Here is an 18,913-nt window from a genome sequence, read left to right as displayed (position 1 = left end):
TTTCCATGATGTAGTCAGAGGGACAGTACTCAGTCACTTTTCCTGACAGCCAGCATATAACACTTGTTGGGTGTTTATACAAGATAACTCTCCTTTTTGTACTTGTTGTGTGCTCAGGAGCGAAACTTTAAACCAATGCCAATGAGGCATGAGGAGGGGCAACTCTTAAGCCCAAACAAACGCCTTCATTTCATCAGTGTGAGGATACAGAGAACAGAGTGGTGAAATGTGAACAGAGACTCTACATGTATGAGTTTTATCTTTCCAGTGACCTAAAGAGCAGAGTCTCTCCTATAACTTAATTACTTTTGGATCTGTGAGTGGACGTTCATAAATGATCTTCTCATGAGATTGATGTCTGATTATTGAGATTAGTGTTGATTATCTCAGGAAGACGTTTTCTCCACTGCATCATTCTGTGGATTTCAAAATACTGCTGGTTAAATAGAAAATGACAACCAATCTGGTAAGTGATCATTTACATTTTACTCTCATCAGTTCATACTATATTAATAGTAGGATGAAACATTTTGTTTAGTTAAGAAATACATGTGAATACAATTTTTTTTATTCTCAATTTTACATTTTTTGGATTATTCAATCTCTGATGAACGATTGTTCTCATTATTAATGCTTTTTCAATAGTATCTGGACTCTGCTCCTCAGAAATGTCCTCCATCTAGCAGTTCAGATGTAAATCCTCAGTATGTGCATCATCTGGCCCTGAATCCTCCTGAGATTAGCCACTCCATTCCCAAACACAAAGGTATTCACCTTTTCAGTTTACTAACACAATACTGCTTTGGTCATTTAAACATAAACAGCAAAACAGGAGCACACTCGACAGTAAACACCATTTCAGGTGCACGACTGCAAAAAGACTAAAAAGTGACTGATGAAGGCTTAATGCTGAAACGCGCCCGTTGTTTTGCTGTTCTTACCCGGATAAAGTAAACTTCAGTGGACATTTGTGAGCTGACTTTTCTGTCTCTTTTTAATTTAAACATAGAAACAGAAACCTTTTTCTTAAAGAAATAGTATGCAAGCAAATATAGCTGTGTGCATTTAGTTTTCATTCATTTCTGTAAATGTAGAAGTAAAATAAGTGAAGTGAAGTTAGACCCCAACTTTAGTTCATTCAGATGACCATACTGATGAGATCTATCTACATGTGCTTTGAAATGCCAGTTAGTATTCGAACATGCTGAAGACTCATTTCTAAACATGTTTTACAAAAGCACAAGTGGAGTGAAAATGTGTTTTGAGTCACAGTTGTGTGTTTCCTCCTGCCAGATGTAAAACATAGGTGTGTAAAGTTCACTGTGGCTGCTGTGATCAGCCTCCTGCTCCTCCTCCTGCTGGCTGGGGTCCTCCTTGGTTACTACTGTGAGTGCAGGATTTCCCCTCCAAATGCAACATATCACTTGCAACAACAATGATCATGTCGCCTTTACCTTTAATACACACACAGTATCATTAATCCCTCACCAGTCACTTCCTCTGTCTCCTCTTGTCTCCCAGTCTCCTCTCCCTGTGTGCACGGGATGCAATGTGGTGATGGGAGCTGTGTGTGGGAGTCTCAGTGGTGTGACGGAGTGATGGACTGCCCTGCAGGCCAAGATGAAGCTAACTGTGGTAAACAGTCTAATCCCTGTGCATGCATGCGTGCGTGCGTGCGTATGTAAACATTACATTGTCATTTATCTACATCTGTTTATCTGTTACTGTTTGTTGCTCTCTTTTAAATACATTTAACTTGTAATAAAATGTCATTATTTTATTGATTGTTTGTTTGTTTGTTTGTTTCTGTGGTCAGTGAGGGTGCATGGTTCAAGTTTCCTACTTCAGATCTATTCGTCCCAGAGTAAAAACTGGAGGACTGTTTGTTCTCGGGGCTGGAGTGACCTGCAGGGTAAAGCGAGCTGCAGGCAGATCGGATACAGCAGGCAAGATTCTCAGACAGGTTTTTCTAAAAAAAAATGAAACATGTAAAGAATGTTGGTGTTTAAATTAAGTTGGATTTTCCATTGTGTGGTTTGGCAGGAAGACATATTTTAAATCAGGCCAACAACAGACTGACTCCAAAGATGGATTCCTTATAGTAAAGTCTAACTTCAACCCTGCTGCATCCTTACTGCAACAGCTTGTCCTCAGGTTAGTGAGATGGTGACAATGAACAAGTATAGAGTTGTAAAAACTGATGAAATATGAACACTACTTTCACCTCAAATGTTTTTTTTTTTGCAGCAATACCTGTCCAAACAACAGTGGGGTGACATTGTTTTGTACTGGTATGTAATTATACAATCTAGGAACACATAACATTTAGGTGTATATATATATATATATGTTAACACTCGTGGGCTATGTGACTGTATTCAGTTTTCCATTGTTTCTTTTTTTAATGATTTTGGTATTCACAGGGTATTTTTTATATTTTTAATATAAATAAATGTTGAAACATTTCACCCTTTGTTTTGTCTAATTGTTTGCTGAACTCTCAATAATGCTTGTGATCTGCTTGATGTAGTTCATGTAAGTCTATTTGATTAATTTCCTGTAGATGTTTCCTAATTTACCTTTGAATTTATTTGTTATACGTTTTGGGTAAAACAACATCAACGCATGTTGAGTTGTGAAATAATTTCAACTTTTATGGAAATCAGGGGGAGAGAGTGTTGTTTACTGATTTGTTTAAAAGGACACACAACTGTACACCAGCCAACATCAGGAGACAACTCCTGAGTTTCAAATTCTCTCTTAAACTCCTCCTTGTACAGTCTGTCACAACACTGCTTTGCTTTTTCTCCCTGGTTATAAAGGGTAGTTTTTCTTGGCTTGTATACCTGCTTATAGAAGCCACGTACCGGTGGAACATATCCTCTCTAACAGCAGTTTTCGTCTCAGATTGTGGGACTGGGGTGAACTCCAGCAGAGCCTCTGGGGGCCAGCCTGCCTCCCTAGGGTCCTGGCCGTGGCAGGTCAGCCTGCAGGTTGCAGGCTCCCACCGCTGTGGAGGAGCGGTCATCTCCCCCTACTGGATAGTCACTGCAGCAGACTGTGTGGCGAGGTGAGGCTTTGGTTTTCCCCTCAATTCCTAAAGTAGTGGTTGTGTTTTGATCCAGCTAAGATCAATTTACTCTCTGCTGTTTCTGTCCACTTGCAGTGTCTCAAGCCCTGGAGACTGGGCAGTGTATGCTGGGGTGGTGGAACCGCTGGGCACTCTGTTTAACCCTTCCTACTCTGTTAGCCACGTCATAGCCCATGAAGGCTACAACAGCTTTACTCTCAAGAGTGACATCGCTCTGATGAGGCTGTCTAAACCTCTGGACCACACAGGTACTCATGTTCTTACTTGACTTCTCTTATTGAATAAAGAAAGGTGGATAATATGTCAGAAGTACCTGTAAGTTTAACTTCATCCTCTAAAATGGCTTTGAAACGATCAATCAGAACCTCTGAAAAAATGCCAACAACAAGTGAACATTTGTTTTGTCATGAAGGGAAGATTCATTGAACGGTTGATGTTTTCCATGTCATTAGGTTTATCTTGTTGTACCATATGATATTCCATTTGTTAAACTGTGTTTACCAGCCAGTAATGATGTGTTCAGGGAGCACAGAACAGCACACTTATGATACCTTTTTAGTCATGAAGAACCACATGTTTCCTTTCTTGGACGTAGAACAACAACAGATATGTATTGAGAGCAATTGAAAAGATTCAACGCACATAAGAAGGCTGAATTACTTCTTCTTTTTATTTAGTTACATTATCCGACAAACAACGCCTTACGCCTGCATGGCTTCATCATACGGTCGAACAGCGTTGGTTTGAGAATGTAATTGAATAAAAATGAGTAATTCAGCCTTCTTGTTTGAGGTTAATTTTCTCAGTTGCTGTCTAGATGATGTTTCCTGCCATCAACTGCACCAAGATATATCCTATCCTATCCTAAGCTACAAGGACTGACAGTGCTGTGCACAGGGCATCCACATTTGTATTATTTTAACAGATATATATTATTTTCTTTGCTAGTCTCCAGTCATATTGGACCTGTGTGCCTCCCAAATGTTGGTGTTAACATTACTGATGATCAGAAAGGCTGGATATCACGATTTTCTGGCACAGTCAATGGAGGTAAGAGAGGCTTCATGTGACGATGAACAACAAGATAAATATGAAGGCTACAATCTAGTCTTCATATAATATAAGGATTCAATGTTTTAAAGTGTTTAAACATCAAAAAGTTCTGTGATTTTTCGAAAGTGATAAGCACTTTTAGCAAACTATCTCTAGATAACACTCATGAACTTCAACTCTGTTTTTCTTTTGCTCCTGATTTGCTGATTTCCATGGAAGCCCATTTCCGCTAGTTAAAAAGTAAAAACCAAAACGTGGCTTTGTTGGCAAAAGGAAATAGCCCATGCTGTGTCATAATGATGAAATTTTTTTTTAAAAGTCATAATTATGAGATAATAAGTCGAAATTATGAGATAAAATGTCAAGTCAGACTTGACAAGACTTTCTTCTAAAGAAAGCCAAGTTTTTGGTTTTTGGTTTAACTGATGGGAATGGGCTTCATAGAGCTTACTACCTCTAGATGGCACTCTTGGACTTAACCTCTGTTTGCTTTTTTTGCTTAAGATTTGCTGATCTCTATGGATGCCCACTTAAAAAGATATCTACAACTTTGCTTTGGTGACAAAAATAAATTGCTCATCTGATAATTCTGACTTTTTATCTCATAAATTATTACTTAATATTGCCACATTTTTTTTTCTAAAGAAAGCCAAGTTTTTGATTAGATTTTTTTAACTGGCTGAAATGGGCTGCCATAGATTTCAGCATACGACCATATGAAAAAACTAAACTTGTTAAAAGAATATATGACAGACTGGATACAGGACAATGTGTTAATTTCAGTAAATTATTGTTATGTCTTGTTGCTTGACAGACTCTGGCTCTCCGTACCTGATGGAGGCTCAGGTCTCTCTGGTAGATGCAGCTGACTGCAACAGCTCCACGGCTTACAATGGAAGAATAACACAGGACATGTTATGTGCCAGAGAGGTGGAGGCGTCAGGCAATATGTGTGGTGTAAGACAAACACACTAACTCTTACTCTAAGAGGTGTGAATATCACATTGAAATGCTAAAACCAGCTAATACAGTTATAGTATTGACTAAAACATACATATAAACATATATTAAAACATGTCACAGTGTGTGGTTTATATGTTTAATAGTGACTACCAGACTGTTTTAACGCCTTCAGGGCTCATTGTTTAAGCATTTGCTTCAAACTATTCTTTCAATACAGACTCAAGAGATTCAGATTCCAGAGATCCTATAAAAACATTAATGGAATCAGTGTTCAAATAAACAGCAAAAACCCTTTTATTTAGATATAACTGCAATAGTTTGAACTATTTCATTTAAGCCCCTTTTTCTGAAAGAATTTAAAACATTTACATGCTCTTAGATAACTTGCTTTGAGGATTCAAAGAAGGCGAGCACTGTGCTAAGTGCATGGTAACAAAATTAAACAAACAGTTCCACTTTGGAGCTTAACTAAACAGCTCTTTTCATTGAACTCAGAGAGTCCTTGAAGGACCTTACATGCTCCTCAATCTGAATGACTAATATTTAGTGTTAAATACACATACTTGTGTTTGAATGTGGGAATCTGATAAATGTTATAGAGTTTATAGTTCATAAAAAAACTTTTCTCAGTTTAGTGCTAAATCTTTTTCCCAGACTGACAGCGGCAGCCCTCTGGTGGCCCTGAAGGATGGAGTATGGTGGCTCATAGGGGACTGCATCAGGGGGCAAGACTGCACAGAGCACCAGAGACCGGGAGTTTATGGCAAAATCCCCTTTTTCCTGGACTGGATCTTCCAACAGATGAGGGTAATAAAAGATACAGACTAACAAAATACTGATCATTATGAGGATTTACATGTGACATTGTGGCGGTTGTATTTAACATATTGACATCTTGTCGACCTTAAATATGAGTGTCTTTTACTGACACACTTCATTATTTAGTTAAAAAAAAAAAATCATAATTTTGGTTTATTTCTTTTGACTTATAACAAGAAAAACAAAACTTTTGTTATTTAACAGAAAATTATTTAAATAATTTTAATAATTTTAATTGAAATAAATTCTTAATCAGTCATCAAATGTAAAAAAGCACTTCTCTGAAATCTTTACATATTTGTAGCAAAGTGAGGAAGCTTCTTACACGATGACTTCAGTCACAGTATTAACCATTAAGTATGATAAAGTGATCTTCTGATATTCACAAAACAACAATGTGCAAAAATGAAACAATAAACGTATATTTGTTTGTTTCTCTGTTTACAGAAGCATCAAGATGAATGAAGACGAAAAGTCCAAATGTGTTATACGAGATCTTTGTTTACAATTTTCTACAATTTGCAGAGAGTAATTTTTATATCAATGCCTGAACAATATCTTCAATAGCAACACAACTCATGTCCATCATGATGTAACTGTGTAGGCCACTGTCTTCATCTCAATCACTGCTAATTCAGACTTTGGTCTCATTCAGAAAGTGCTTAGGAACAGTCTTTTCACATGGTGTCTTTGTAACTGTTTCTGTTTGCGTTGTGTGAAATATATTAAAAAGTCTTTACTTCAACCTGTAAAAATGTTATTCGGTGTCCATATTATTATAATACAACTAAACATGATATACCATGTGCCAACACAAGATGTCTCTCACCAACCACATCAAGCTTATTCCCACTGACTCCAAAGAATGCTTTGGTCCTGAGTAACCCTTCACAAAAAAAATATTTATTAATTTAATATGATTTACATCTACGATTTGGTCACAACTTCTTTGTTTATAATACAAGGACATTTTTGGCACAAAAACTACACTTTGAAATAAGTAAACATAGAACGATTCAAGTGTACCTTCAATTTTTACAACTTTAAATTTTTGGCAGACAGTGACTCATTGGACTGACAGTCTTCCACTGAGCAGCACAGTGTCAGCAGTGGAACAGGTTTTATGTGCTGTGTTATTGACTTTAGCTGACAGTGTGTAAAGAGACTAACTTCCCAGTGCTAATGTATCAGTCAGCTTTGCTAACGAGCCATGTGTTTCAATAATCCTTATACAGTGAACAGTATGAATATGTATCATTCAAAGTCTAGTGGCTAAAAAACAAAGATTCGCAATAATAATACAATCACTTTCCATGAGAATTAAATATAAAGTTAGTTGTATATAGGATTAGCAAAATTACATAAGCACAACACATTTCATAACAGATTCAGAATTTTTGATCTTTAGATTCATATTACACTTTTGATTGACTTTAAAAACAAAGTGCAATTCAACAGAGTAAACCTCATACTACTGGTTCAGTGTATCATTTTGTCTTTGTAGTCAGCTGAGACTTAGAGGCACAATCAGGGCTGTAAACCCGTTTCTCACTTCCAGTGATGGTCTTCCAATTTTGACTGATTGATTGGGCAGATTTCCTCTTGACTTTAGCACACACAGGCAATCATTAAACTGCATATGAGATGTGAGGGTTGACTCTGCAATACAGTATGGCACTAAATACATGTCTTAACTAATCACAGGAATAAATTAGATCTTTAAAAAAAAAAGACCAGTTGGTGGAAGATTATCAACTGTAAAGGCACATTTTAGAGGCTATATGCCTTTTAGAAATGTTGTTCGAAAATGCACCAGTGAGTAAAATATAACCAGTTATCAGTGAACAGAATTACAGAACAAGAAAGATATGCAACAAGATACATTGACATAGTAAATACATTACTGCAACATCTGACTTTAGGAGGTGGTTTTAGGGTGGATTTCCCTTCAAGAGGCCATTGATCTGTCTGTTTCTACCTCCATGGGGAAACCTGATGAGTTCAGTCTAAGCTCTGTCAGGCATTCAGAACCGAGTGTGACTGTTTGCTGCAGCCCAAGCCCAGCACCTTTCTCCACTGCTGTGGATGGGTTCTGCACTCTGTTCACCCTATCTGCCTGTCCCTTTCCTCTCAGTCACTTGATACGATGGCGGACCAGTGAGGACTCGTCCGTTATCTCCCCTGAGTGGTGTCTGCGTCGGCAGGGCAGGACTAAAAGAAGCAGCAGGATGATGAGGACAAAGGCGCAGACTGCCATTAGGGCATAGGAGATCACCCAGAGAAGAGGCTCCTTCAGTGGTCCGCTAGAGCAATTGGCTGCCACGTCTGCAGCTGAGAAGGGCCCTGCGATCTCAGACAGAGCCACCCCCCCATTCACTGCAGAGAAACACAAGACAGAGAGTTACAGAGCTACGTTTTGACCTGGTGAGCCAAATCAGAAGTGGAAATTCAAACATAAAGTGAAAGAAACCCCACACCTAGTGTTCATGTGTTTGATAATGCACCAGCCCAGAAATAATGTATGTCACCCATATGGATATATACCTCTTAAGTGTTGTTTTCTGAAGTGTTTTTAACAGTCCTGAATAAAACAGTACATCTAGAAGTTTAATGGATGAAAACATTCAGACTGACAGATTAAAAGGCTCTTTTTTAAATTTATGAGATTATTTCACAAGATATCTTTTTTATTAATACTCTGCCTATAATAAAAAGTTTATGACTGACATGTAAGTACACTGTGTTACAGTTCAGTTTATTTATATTCATTGCGTTGTAGCAGCTCCAGTTGTCTTAGACTGGACTAGACTTAATAAAGAGGATCTTTCTACTTGTTGGGAGTGTTCTCTGTCTAGAGTTTACCAGCCATCCAAGGAAATAGGCACTTCTACTGTCACAAGCCTTTATCCCTAACCTTCAGCCTACATTTGCTTCAAGGAAGTTGGCCTAATACAGAACAAAAGTGATCTTTGTACTTTTACATGAGAGTGGGAAGCCTTGTTAGAGCTCATATTTACACAGAACCAAAAGGAAGTAACACTGTTGCTGTTTAACCTGTTTAAGGCATAATGAGCAGAATGTTCTCATGGACTTAATCAGTGAACCTGCAAGTTTTCCTTTATACTACATTGCACTTTGCAAAGTTTCTTTATCCGTAAGTTTCAAATGAATCAGAACACTTAAAAGAGTTACATTTCCTGAAGCCTTGGAGCCCTATCATAACCAAAATGATCTTTAGGTGGATACAACATGCAAGAGAGTCAAGTGAATACTCCATGTAACAATCATAAAGTAACATATTTCCTCTGTAGGTTAAATCTTTGAATGTTTATATTGTAATTTCATTCTTTTTGTACACTTTTACTTTACTGACTCTAATGCCTACATCGATCTGAAGCCAAACTGATAAAGAATGGAGTCATGTGCAAACCTGTGTTAAAGGTCTTTCCTGCTGTTATTTCTAAAGTTCAGAACTTTTAAGTCAAACACATACAAACTTTAAAAATAGATTATATTGAGACTACCAACACATTTGAAAATAAGGTGTTGTCAGCCTTGCAGCTGATGAAAATGTCGACAACCTGTAGAACTTTTTGCATCATTTCTCTGTCCTTCTGTTTGCAGCTTAAAGGCAGAATGTGCGACTATTTACACATAAATACAGCAGAAATCCAGTATATCCTCTGTAATTGGCAAACTAATTGTAACCATCCAATTAAAAACATGATATTAAATTAAGTTTCATTTGTTTCTGTCTGCGTTGTTTGAACCCTCACCTGCACAGCTGCTCAGCGCAAAGCCCAGTCTCCGCTTGGTGCGGTCAAAAACCACGTAGAAGCCTTCCATAACAGTCGCACCTATGACCAGGCCATTAGAGGAGGAAGACACGCCAAAACGGTAGCAATCTAAAGTGCCGTCCACGTCTGTGATTGATTGAATGTATAGCTGTAAGATAATAAACAAATAAACAAATAAACAGACAAAAGAGGGCTGGTGAATGTTTTTCGTGTGGATGTAGAAACTCGAGGGGAAGGATTCATTTTGTGTTCAGGCACCTGTGGCAGGATAGTGATGCGAAAGGACTGGCTTGTGTTTGTTGCCCTTAGGTAGATGGATAGCTTTGGAAAAAATCTCCAGGGGGTCTCTCCTTTTATCCAGCAGGCAAGCTTTGAGCCCTCCCAGAACCCTAAAGAAAACTCCTGGATCTGGACCAAAGAGAACAAACGGCAAAGAGACATGTATTAAGACAAGGCGGTGAGCACAGCACCAATACAGGTTCTGCTGTTCTCTGTCATTTTCTGACTAATCAATAATGAAAACTGGTACAGGTTCAAATTAACCTTGAGCATTACGTGTGTGCACTTACAAAACATGAAAACAGAATGGCTTTAAACACATACACACACTTCTTTATATCAGGGGAACTCTTTATCATTCCTCTAAAATCTACGATGTCATTGAACATTGAGTGTGTTTTTTATCCTCCCCTGCAACTCTTCTGCTTTGACATGTTTCATCACTTCCTGTGGATAGACGACAGCCTACCAGAGAGCTGCGGGTGATGGCTGCCACCACAGCATTGAAGACATTGACAGGAAGGCGCAGCAGTGTCGTCCCACTGTCAACTATAGCTTTATCCATGTTATACTAAAAGAAAGGGAGAAAGAGTGAGGTAGGGTTTGTCTCAGTTCAACCGGCCCCTTCACAAGACCTTGAGCATACATATAAAAATAAAAAATGAGGAAGTTCTTACACAACCACAAAAAAATGTCTTAATGCCCTTGCATTGTTAATATTGAGTTAGTGTTTTATTTCCTTGTTGTGACATTGATAAAATAAAGTATTCTAGAAAAATTACTGAACAACCAGAACTGATTTCCTGCTTCTAGCTCAAAGATATAATTTATGACTGTGTAGAGAAGGGTGAGCATGGTTTGAAGTTTACCTCCCTGCAGTCCAAGTCCAGATTCTGGTCGCCAACTTCCAGCTTCAAAACCTCAACCTGGTAATACCACTCCTCTACTATAGGAGTGTACCACACTGGCCCAAAGTACAAAGCTGGTTCAGCCCCTCCCATGATCTGAGGAAGGATATGATCACAATTACTATTAAAATATCAAACTGTCAACGTCTTTTATTATTATGCCAAAACACAAACACATGCATGCCGTACACAAACACAAAAGCACCCTGCCATTTTATCCATCTGCCTGTATCAGGCGACACATGGTGAAGACTTAGCAAGCGAGGCACCTAGGCTGTTTGTGTAACAGTGACAGACCTGCTCTCAGCAGGATACTATCTTTGCTTAATTAAAGTCATTCTAACTAGACTTGGCTTCCAATAGAGAACCCACATTGGTATGGATGATGCCAGCCATTATGTTTCTAAATGCGCTCAGCTGCTACTGCATGTCTGATCCAAAGAGACAGAATAGATTTTTTCTGAGAAGAGCATTGCTCAGCCACATCTCATTCCTCTATGAGTGAAGCAAATAATACTGATGCTACAATTATCTTTCTGACATTTTAAATAAACTGTATCATAAACATACACAACATGAAGCAGATACCATTTAACGACAAGTATGTTAAGGTGAAAAGTTACAACCGACTTTACTGTATATGTAAATTTTATCAGAAAGCCTCCCCAAGGCACCCTCTCCCAACCACTCACAAGACTGCCTCCTGCCAAGTCTGCTGTGCTGCTGGCTGACAGTCCACCGCCACACATCTGGAGCGAAAAGATGTCAGGAATTCCCAGCTGTTTCACCACAGAGTTGAAAAAAGGTTCCACGGACGAGTCAGGCTATTTGAGAGACAGGAAATGTGTAATTATTAACCCTAGTCAATTAATTTGAACTTTTAAATTTGCATTTCAAGCATTTAGTTTGTGTGAATACAAAGACTGACTTAGTGTAGCCTAATGTATTTTCAGTCTGTTAAAGTAGCAGAATTCATAAAGCAAAAATATTTCAATATAAAAAAATATTTCTGTTACTGGTATAGAGATTTTTTTTTTTTTTTTGCCTCACCTTTGAGATATTTAAGTTGCAGCCGAGTTTATAGTGATAAAAATCTTCATGAAATGATGCGATATTCTGACCAGTGTGCATGTGTACGAATGTTTAACACTTCACCTTTTCTCCAAAAAAAGGATGTTGTTTCGCTTTTTGTCCTGATACGGGTTTTTAATGTCAGTGTTGTGTTACCATGACAAACAGCCCTCAGGCAAGATGAATCTGAAAACTCAGGGGACACCAGCAGCACAAAGTGACCTGTGTGGGCAACTCTGCTCCTTAATTACCAGTAATTGATCCAATAGGTTGCTTTAGTCAGCTTTGAATAAAATAATCTATTATGCAGGATTAAGCTGACATCAGTCTTCTTTTTTTTTTTTTTTTTTTTACAAAAATATGATCACATTAAGGAAAGCTGATACTGAGCACATTGGGTCTGTGTATCTAAAACACAAACATAGTATGTTTATAATTATTATTATTACTGAATTGAAATAGCAATACAAACACTTAAAGAAGTTTGATTTTGTAATGTTTCATCACTGTCTGTGGAGAGGCGGCATGTGATGGCTGCTACCAAGGACAACTATGATTTTTGTACCCAGTCAAAATAAAAAATATCCCTGTATTAAAGGTATGGTAACCTCATGAAGAGCATCTTAGGGCAACTAAAGTAAAAACAAACATTACTCCACTGGTTGCTAAAAATAACACATGAACATGAAACTTTCTAGAGGTCATGTGAGATGTCCATGACTACACCAAGATAAGATCGCAGTTTGAAAAGTTATTCAGTCAATTGAAAGATGTGGGGCACTTTAAATGAAATGCAGAACCAACTGATTGTCTTGATAAAACCTGATTTATTTCCCCCCTTTGTGAGCATTTATCCATTGTTCCAGTTGACATGTTTGTTAACCTTTTTTTAAAATCGATAAAGTAAATTTACTTAAAAACAATGAAATACCCTGTTAAGTAAAACAACGATTACTGATTTCAACATTTCATTTGTAATGATTTTGAAGGCAATCAACACGCGTAGGTGCCACTTGTACTTTTTGTTCCTATTTACAATCTTTTCTTTTAGAGTGACTGTGAGTTTAAAACCACTAAAACAGGAATTTAAACTTATTTCTAAATAGCGATGACAAAACTCTTTCTGTATTTCTGAGCATCTCTCACCCGTGCCAGCATGGGATAGGCCAGTCCAAGGATGCCCTGCCAGTTGACCCCAGGAAGGAAAAAGCCATCAGATGTGAGGATGGCAGCTATGTTGATGATGATGGTTCCATTAGGGCCTTTGGGGATGGAGACTTTGTCAATGCCAAGTTCACCTTCCCAGTTACCCTGGGTATACCGGACAGCCACAGTCCGTCCAGTTGACTCGTATGTAGTGGAACTAAACACAATGGAAGAAGCCCAGATGTGAAGAGATAAAGGCTTTTGATACAGAGATAAATGTTTCAAATAAGGAGTAGGACTGTAACAAAGTGGTTACCTCAACAGATAAATCTATGAGTGGAAACTTTACTATTTTTGTAAAATTCAAATGAAAATGAAATACATAGCATTTACATAAAAAATACCATCACAGTGGGTGATAAAAGCAGATGATGTATTGGACTATTAAACAAAGTGTTCAGCCACTCACAGCGCAGTGTTGAAGTAGTGAGTAATGAATGGGTGTGCAGAGGCTGCCACAGCAAAGTTACTGCTGCCTGTATCAACCAGGATGTTCAACTGAAAGACACAAAGCAGAGTGGTTTTTAAAAACCATTACAGTTATCCCCTACAAGACAAGCCCAACCTACATCATAGATCCACTAAGGCTCAGCCTACAAAATGACAGCTTTTCGACAGTATGATACACTGATGAGAGGACTTTAAAAAAAATGCAATTTACACAAGTCTGAATTCTGTTTGTGCTTAAACTGAGAGCAACAATTTTGCTTAAAGGAAATAAAACATAGAAATGATCAATACATAAGCAGACAAAATAGTTGGGAATTGTAATTCCTCTAGGGGTGTCTCCATGTTTATCTTTATGGTGGAGCTAAAACATACTTTAATCAACACTTCCTGTCCCATATGCGTCATAACTTAACATAATCCACTAACGTAGAAGTAGTCATGTTTACCTTGTAGAGTCTACATGCACCTGAAGAGTTAGCCTGATTAAATAATTACATGGGAAAGAGGGGAACTAACACCTTTTATTGTCAGCTACGTCGCAAGCTATTTATTCCTTAATGCAGAGCCTTTAATGTCACGGATATTCAACTCAAAACTGAAGTTAAGTGTTCACCTTAAAGCTGTTTTTATAATATGATTATGTAAACATCTCATGGGATTTGGCATTAGCAGGACATTTAATATGAATTTGGCTTAGGTATGAAAAAAAAAAAAAAAAACCTAATCTGAGTCATTTGCAAACATTTCAGTGTCACCTCCCGGTGTGAAAAGCTTTGATATGGAGCTAAAATGACTATGCACATCTATCATAAAAGCTTTCTCATGTGTGATCTATGAGTCAAACATAGCCTGTAGTGCTAACATGACTGTGGGACCCATCATGGTATGTGTCATGTGCATGGTTGGCACCAGCTACCATCACTTAGATAATGTTGTCTTCCAGGCATCAAGTCAATGAGGGGGGACTAATTAGCCAGAAGACTTCTGTCACCTCCTACTACTGAGCACGGGCCACATTAACACTCTGTAGTGAGCATTCCCCACCGTGACGGGCCATAAACCTAATGCCCCACAGCCACCTGATGACTCACAACAAAGAGATCTATACAGTGGTCTTCAATGACGTCATAACACACACACTATCAAAACGCCATGTGTTCACTGAGTGTGCTCGGAAGCACAGGCACAAACATTACAGCAACAAATCATCCATCAACACTTTTCTTGCGGTGGCTTGCGGCGTTTCAGACAAACCAGAACAGCAGGAAGAAGTTTAGTTAGACAAATAAGAGTGTTTTAAAAGACAAACAAAGAATTCCAACAATCATTTTAAGAAGCGGTGGTTCCCAAGCTTATCATACAAACCATGACAAACTACAGCAAAACGTTTTTATCCTTTTACTGTTCAATTTCAAAGTGTCATAATTTTTCTTCATAAAAAAAAAAAAAAAAAAAAAACTTCTGTCATGCTCAGGTCAGGTCATTATGAAACAAAAAGTGGTAATAATGAAATACTTTATCAAGTATTTTAGTTAGCACAGGAAGTACCTGTTTGTCTGTCTGCGTGAGTCAGGCTTATCAGTTCCCCACCATTGTGACTGTGCCTTGTGTAAACCTACTGCTGTCTTGCAGATGGCATCAGGCCATTCAAACACGACCTGAACCTGGCGAACAGGCCTTATTGGAAAATTCTTGTACCTAATGGTCAAGGAGGGGGAGTTGGGGCATTTCTTTATCCACACCAGCTTTCTTTTCCCTTACACCTTCCTCCCTTAGCTCAGCTGCTGAGCCTCAGGCAAATCTCCTCCCCCCGCTGCTGCGGCAGGCTGCAGTTGAGCATTTATTGCCTAATTGGCAATGGCTCCATGGCGGCAACGTGCATCTGCTACCTGTTTGTACCAATTAGCAGATGTGAGGCTCTCCAGTCGACACTTCAGTCTGGCTGTGCCATATGCTAACAGATGCGGCAATTAGTGCCTCATTTGAATGGTGCCTCATTTAACACCACGGCCCTGTAATCACATCGTCATTTGGTTGGAATAATATTAAGAGGGTTGCTCAAATAGCATTGAGTTACAGGACGTTGTAACAATCTGAACCAATGTGGATTGAGCGCTGCTGTCATGAATAACTAATAGAGAGGTTCTGTGCTGCGCTCACTTCGCAGTGTGCAACAGCTTGAATATCAAAGAGGGAGGAATATCATGAGGGGAAACTATTTCATCTCTACTGTACATTGTAACTCCTGCCATTCCAAAATCTTTGAAATAAAAATTAGCATACGATTCTGATGCTGTAGTGTGTCTCAGTAGATTATCTATAAATTATGAAATTATACAGAAATATATATTCAAATTTTTCTTTATTAAAATATATTATAATTTATCTTCAGATACTTATACCACAAACATGACCCAATCTGCAAGCACAGACTCATTATTTTCTAAAAATGCAACATTCAAAGAAATGTTTGTTCAAAATCATCAGTGTTTACTTTCTTGCTGAGCTTCCTCGGGCTGTGTGGAAAACAAGTCACCTGACACTGACATTTTTCTCAACTGTCATTTTGGGAAACACACAGCGGGTCATTTAAAACTACTATTCCATGATAATGTTTTTTTTTTGTTTTTTTTTTAAAATGGTTGTAGTGCCTTGGTATTATACATGCTAGTTCACTCTTTAGCTCCTTGGCACAGTTGATAAAAACAGACACATCAGAGACCTCATTCTGTACGTTTTAGTTGTTGCACCTGTTCTCCTCCTGTTGTGAAAAAGGTCTGTTAGAAATCAACAGTTGACTCATCCTTGACGCTGCAATTGCAACTGGTTATCAGATCGCCTCTTACTTACTCTCTGTGAAATATAAGAAAAACTCTATCTTACCATATTAAAAAACTACAGGTAACTAAAGACCATATGTTAACATTGGGCTGATTTTTTAATTTGTGTAGGAACCATAGACTGTAAAAAAATAAATAAGACAGGAACTACTCTGACCATGTGGCAACACTGTCTTCTCAGAAGTTTACACAGGACAGTGACCGACTGCTCTGATAAGCCTGTGTGTGAGAATGAGAATTTGAGCTGTGCCAATACAAAGTCTTAAAAGCTCCGATCAGTTTAATTTGAGATGCCAACAATTAGCAGGTCAAGTCACTAATAATATAACTCTGCCTTTAAGCTCCATTTCAAACACATCTACTTACAACACAATGGCAACATGTAGCATTACTTTTGTGACTGTGAGGATAGAGAATGAGTATTCCAGAAACATTTAGTCAGCCTAAATAAATCTGGGGCACTTCACATAATGAGCAGTGAAACATGTTAACCATATTCCATCCAATCAAAAAAAGGTAGAAAATTTCCCTGAAACTTTTTTTTTTTTTTTTTACAGTTTCAGGGCTGCTCTTTGCTCCCCAGGAGCCTCATAATCCTCATCAGCTGCCTGGTAAGCAACAGTAGTCCCCCCCCCAGGCAGCATCATGTGAGTGCATGTGAGCGGGGTCGTAGTCTACAGAACCCCAGGGCCCAAAAGACTTGAGCCAGCTGCTGCTCCCTACAGCTAATAAACTGTCCTGCCACAGGCCTGGAAATAAACAGCTGATTTTTCTATAACAATGACTGAGAGAGAAAAATAATCGAGGCTCTTCTTCCCATGACCCCAGTCTTTTTTTTTTTTTTCTTCTGCTGGGTAATTTAAAAGACTTGTTAATTCATCACAATAAAAGACATTGCATGGACAGTTAGATATAAGCCTTTGGGTGAAACAAACACACCCAGTCCACTCTCACACTCTGCCTACTTCTCTGGGTCACATGGTGGTCCCCCCCCATCACACTCTATGGATACTATGACTCAAAAGGAAAGTAAAATACATTTTGTTAAAAGAATTAAAGTTGTTTTTAACCTCACCAGTACAGTATGATGCAGATATCCTATCAAACAAATGTGTTTCACTTTAAAGTACCTTTTGACTAGGAGTACCAAGGGACATCTCTATGTAGTAGCCTCTTCCAGAGTCTCCTTGCAGGTTATTGACCATGTCCAGAAAGTTCACGGTCCCGGTTGGATCTGAGGCCAAAGAGAGGCCGTTTCCATCAGACATTAAGAGGACTTGTCGCAGAGGAGTCAAATCCACAGCCGAGGATAAGTTATACTTCCCTGTGTAGATTTTGAGCGGTATAGACAACAAACACTTGGATACTACAAAAAATAAACTTAAAGCAAATGCCCTTATCACGAGAGAATTACTGTTTGCCATGTTGTTTCTATAGCAATGACAGGGAAAGTGGCGAAAGTCGCAGCTCCAGGCTCAAAGTTTCCTAAGTTAAGTTTTGAGTTTAGCCATCATAAAATCACCAACAGCGCGGAGGTCTTCATCATGGAAGCAAAGACTCTTGACCGTCAAATAAAGACAAACACGCTGACATGTTCTCACAGAAAGCCTGCTGCCACTGACTTCAACTCTTTGCCTACAGTCGCTGAACTTTCCAGAGTTGTTCCTTCATCCACTCCTACAATGAATCAAGCCGGTCGAAACGAACGGCGTGGCTTCCGGTTGTGTAAACTTTCAAAGTAAATGTAGGCTATATGATTTTTGTATGGATCCATACGCCTGGAACATGTTTTCGAGAAACACAATTATTTAAGAAAATATTATATATTAGAAAAAATGGGACATAGGACATTTCAGAAACACACTTCAAATCAAATAAGGTAAGCAAATAACTTTGCCTAGTGTTACCACTAGCCTACTTGAACACTTCCTTTTGTAGTGCTTGTTTCATGTGAAGTGGAAGGTGACATTTTTTTTAATTTCTCGAAGTAAAACGACACAACTGTATTAAATAATAATTATAATGATATATATGTTATAGGTTTTATGTGTGTGTGTGTGTGTGTGTGTGTGTGTGTGTGTGTGTGTGTGTCCATACTATGCATTTTTTTTCTTTTTTTTTTACTCCCTCTTATTTCTAAGGTAACGCAGTGTGGTGTTACTCTTAATAGTGGTGTTACTTTTTGCGACTTGACGTTTCTGTCAAAAACATCCTGGATGAACAGAATTAAACCAGCCATGAATTTTAACAACCCCCACCACTACAATAATTGATGTGAACACGCCAGACCAGCAATAGTTCGGGTGGTGGTCTGTCCTTTTAACAGTGTGACAAAAAAAATCAACACTTTTTCACAGTTTTTGATTCGCTTAATTTGTGTGCATCTACAATGAAAATTCAATTTTTTATACTTTGGCCATAGCCTTTGGTTGCCTT

General features: G+C 38.3%; 2 protein-coding genes across 5 annotated transcripts; one reads left to right on the top strand and one right to left on the bottom strand.

The window, feature by feature from the left end:
* Positions 1–66: 66 nt before the first annotated feature.
* Positions 67–6,675, top strand: LOC114920746 (transmembrane protease serine 2-like). 4 transcript variants are annotated; one of them, XM_065960221.1, is made up of 13 exons: positions 67–466; positions 667–766; positions 1,294–1,386; positions 1,522–1,635; positions 1,817–1,946; positions 2,044–2,154; positions 2,248–2,291; positions 2,908–3,070; positions 3,167–3,339; positions 4,040–4,141; positions 4,959–5,101; positions 5,762–5,914; positions 6,374–6,675. In XM_065960221.1, the coding sequence occupies exons 1-13, from the start codon at positions 452–454 to the stop codon at positions 6,389–6,391; spliced, it is 1,359 nt and encodes a 452-aa protein (XP_065816293.1). In that variant the 5' UTR covers positions 67–451; the 3' UTR covers positions 6,392–6,675. The 4 variants fall into 4 exon arrangements, with proteins under 4 accessions (XP_065816293.1, XP_029134968.1, XP_029134969.1 ...); XM_029279135.2 differs by having other exon boundaries at positions 646–766; XM_029279136.2 differs by lacking the exon at positions 667–766.
* Positions 6,676–6,807: 132 nt separating this feature from the next.
* Positions 6,808–18,156, bottom strand: bace2 (beta-secretase 2). The gene is made up of 9 exons (XM_020642848.3): positions 17,608–18,156; positions 13,597–13,685; positions 13,128–13,344; positions 11,603–11,734; positions 10,872–11,006; positions 10,472–10,573; positions 9,982–10,131; positions 9,703–9,871; positions 6,808–8,302 (listed from the first exon to the last, which is right to left on the bottom strand). Exons 1-9 carry the CDS (start codon positions 17,899–17,901, stop codon positions 8,061–8,063), a joined length of 1,530 nt encoding a protein of 509 aa, XP_020498504.1. The 5' UTR covers positions 17,902–18,156; the 3' UTR covers positions 6,808–8,060.
* Between the last annotated feature and the right edge of the window lie 757 nt (positions 18,157–18,913).

This window comes from Labrus bergylta, chromosome 11 (genome assembly GCF_963930695.1).
Source record: "Labrus bergylta chromosome 11, fLabBer1.1, whole genome shotgun sequence".
Taxonomy (NCBI): Eukaryota; Metazoa; Chordata; class Actinopteri; order Labriformes; family Labridae; genus Labrus; species Labrus bergylta.
This window is presented reverse-complemented; position numbering and strand designations above follow the sequence as displayed.

Excerpts from the sequence above, each read along its gene's own strand:
- LOC114920746 (XM_029279135.2), top strand. Across the intron at positions 767-1,293 it reads CTCCATTCCCAAACACAAAG|ATGTAAAACATAGGTGTGTA; the intron begins GTATTCACCTTT and ends TCCTCCTGCCAG. Across the intron at positions 2,155-2,247 it reads CTGCAACAGCTTGTCCTCAG|CAATACCTGTCCAAACAACA; the intron begins GTTAGTGAGATG and ends TTTTTTTTGCAG.
- bace2 (XM_020642848.3), bottom strand. The coding sequence starts at position 17,901 with ATGGCAAACAGTAATTCTCTCGTGATAAGGGCATTTGCTTTAAGTTTA. Across the intron at positions 13,345-13,596 it reads CACTACTTCAACACTGCGCT|TTCCACTACATACGAGTCAA; the intron begins GTGAGTGGCTGA and ends CATTGTGTTTAG. Across the intron at positions 11,007-11,602 it reads ACTTGGCAGGAGGCAGTCTT|ATCATGGGAGGGGCTGAACC; the intron begins GTGAGTGGTTGG and ends ATCCTTCCTCAG.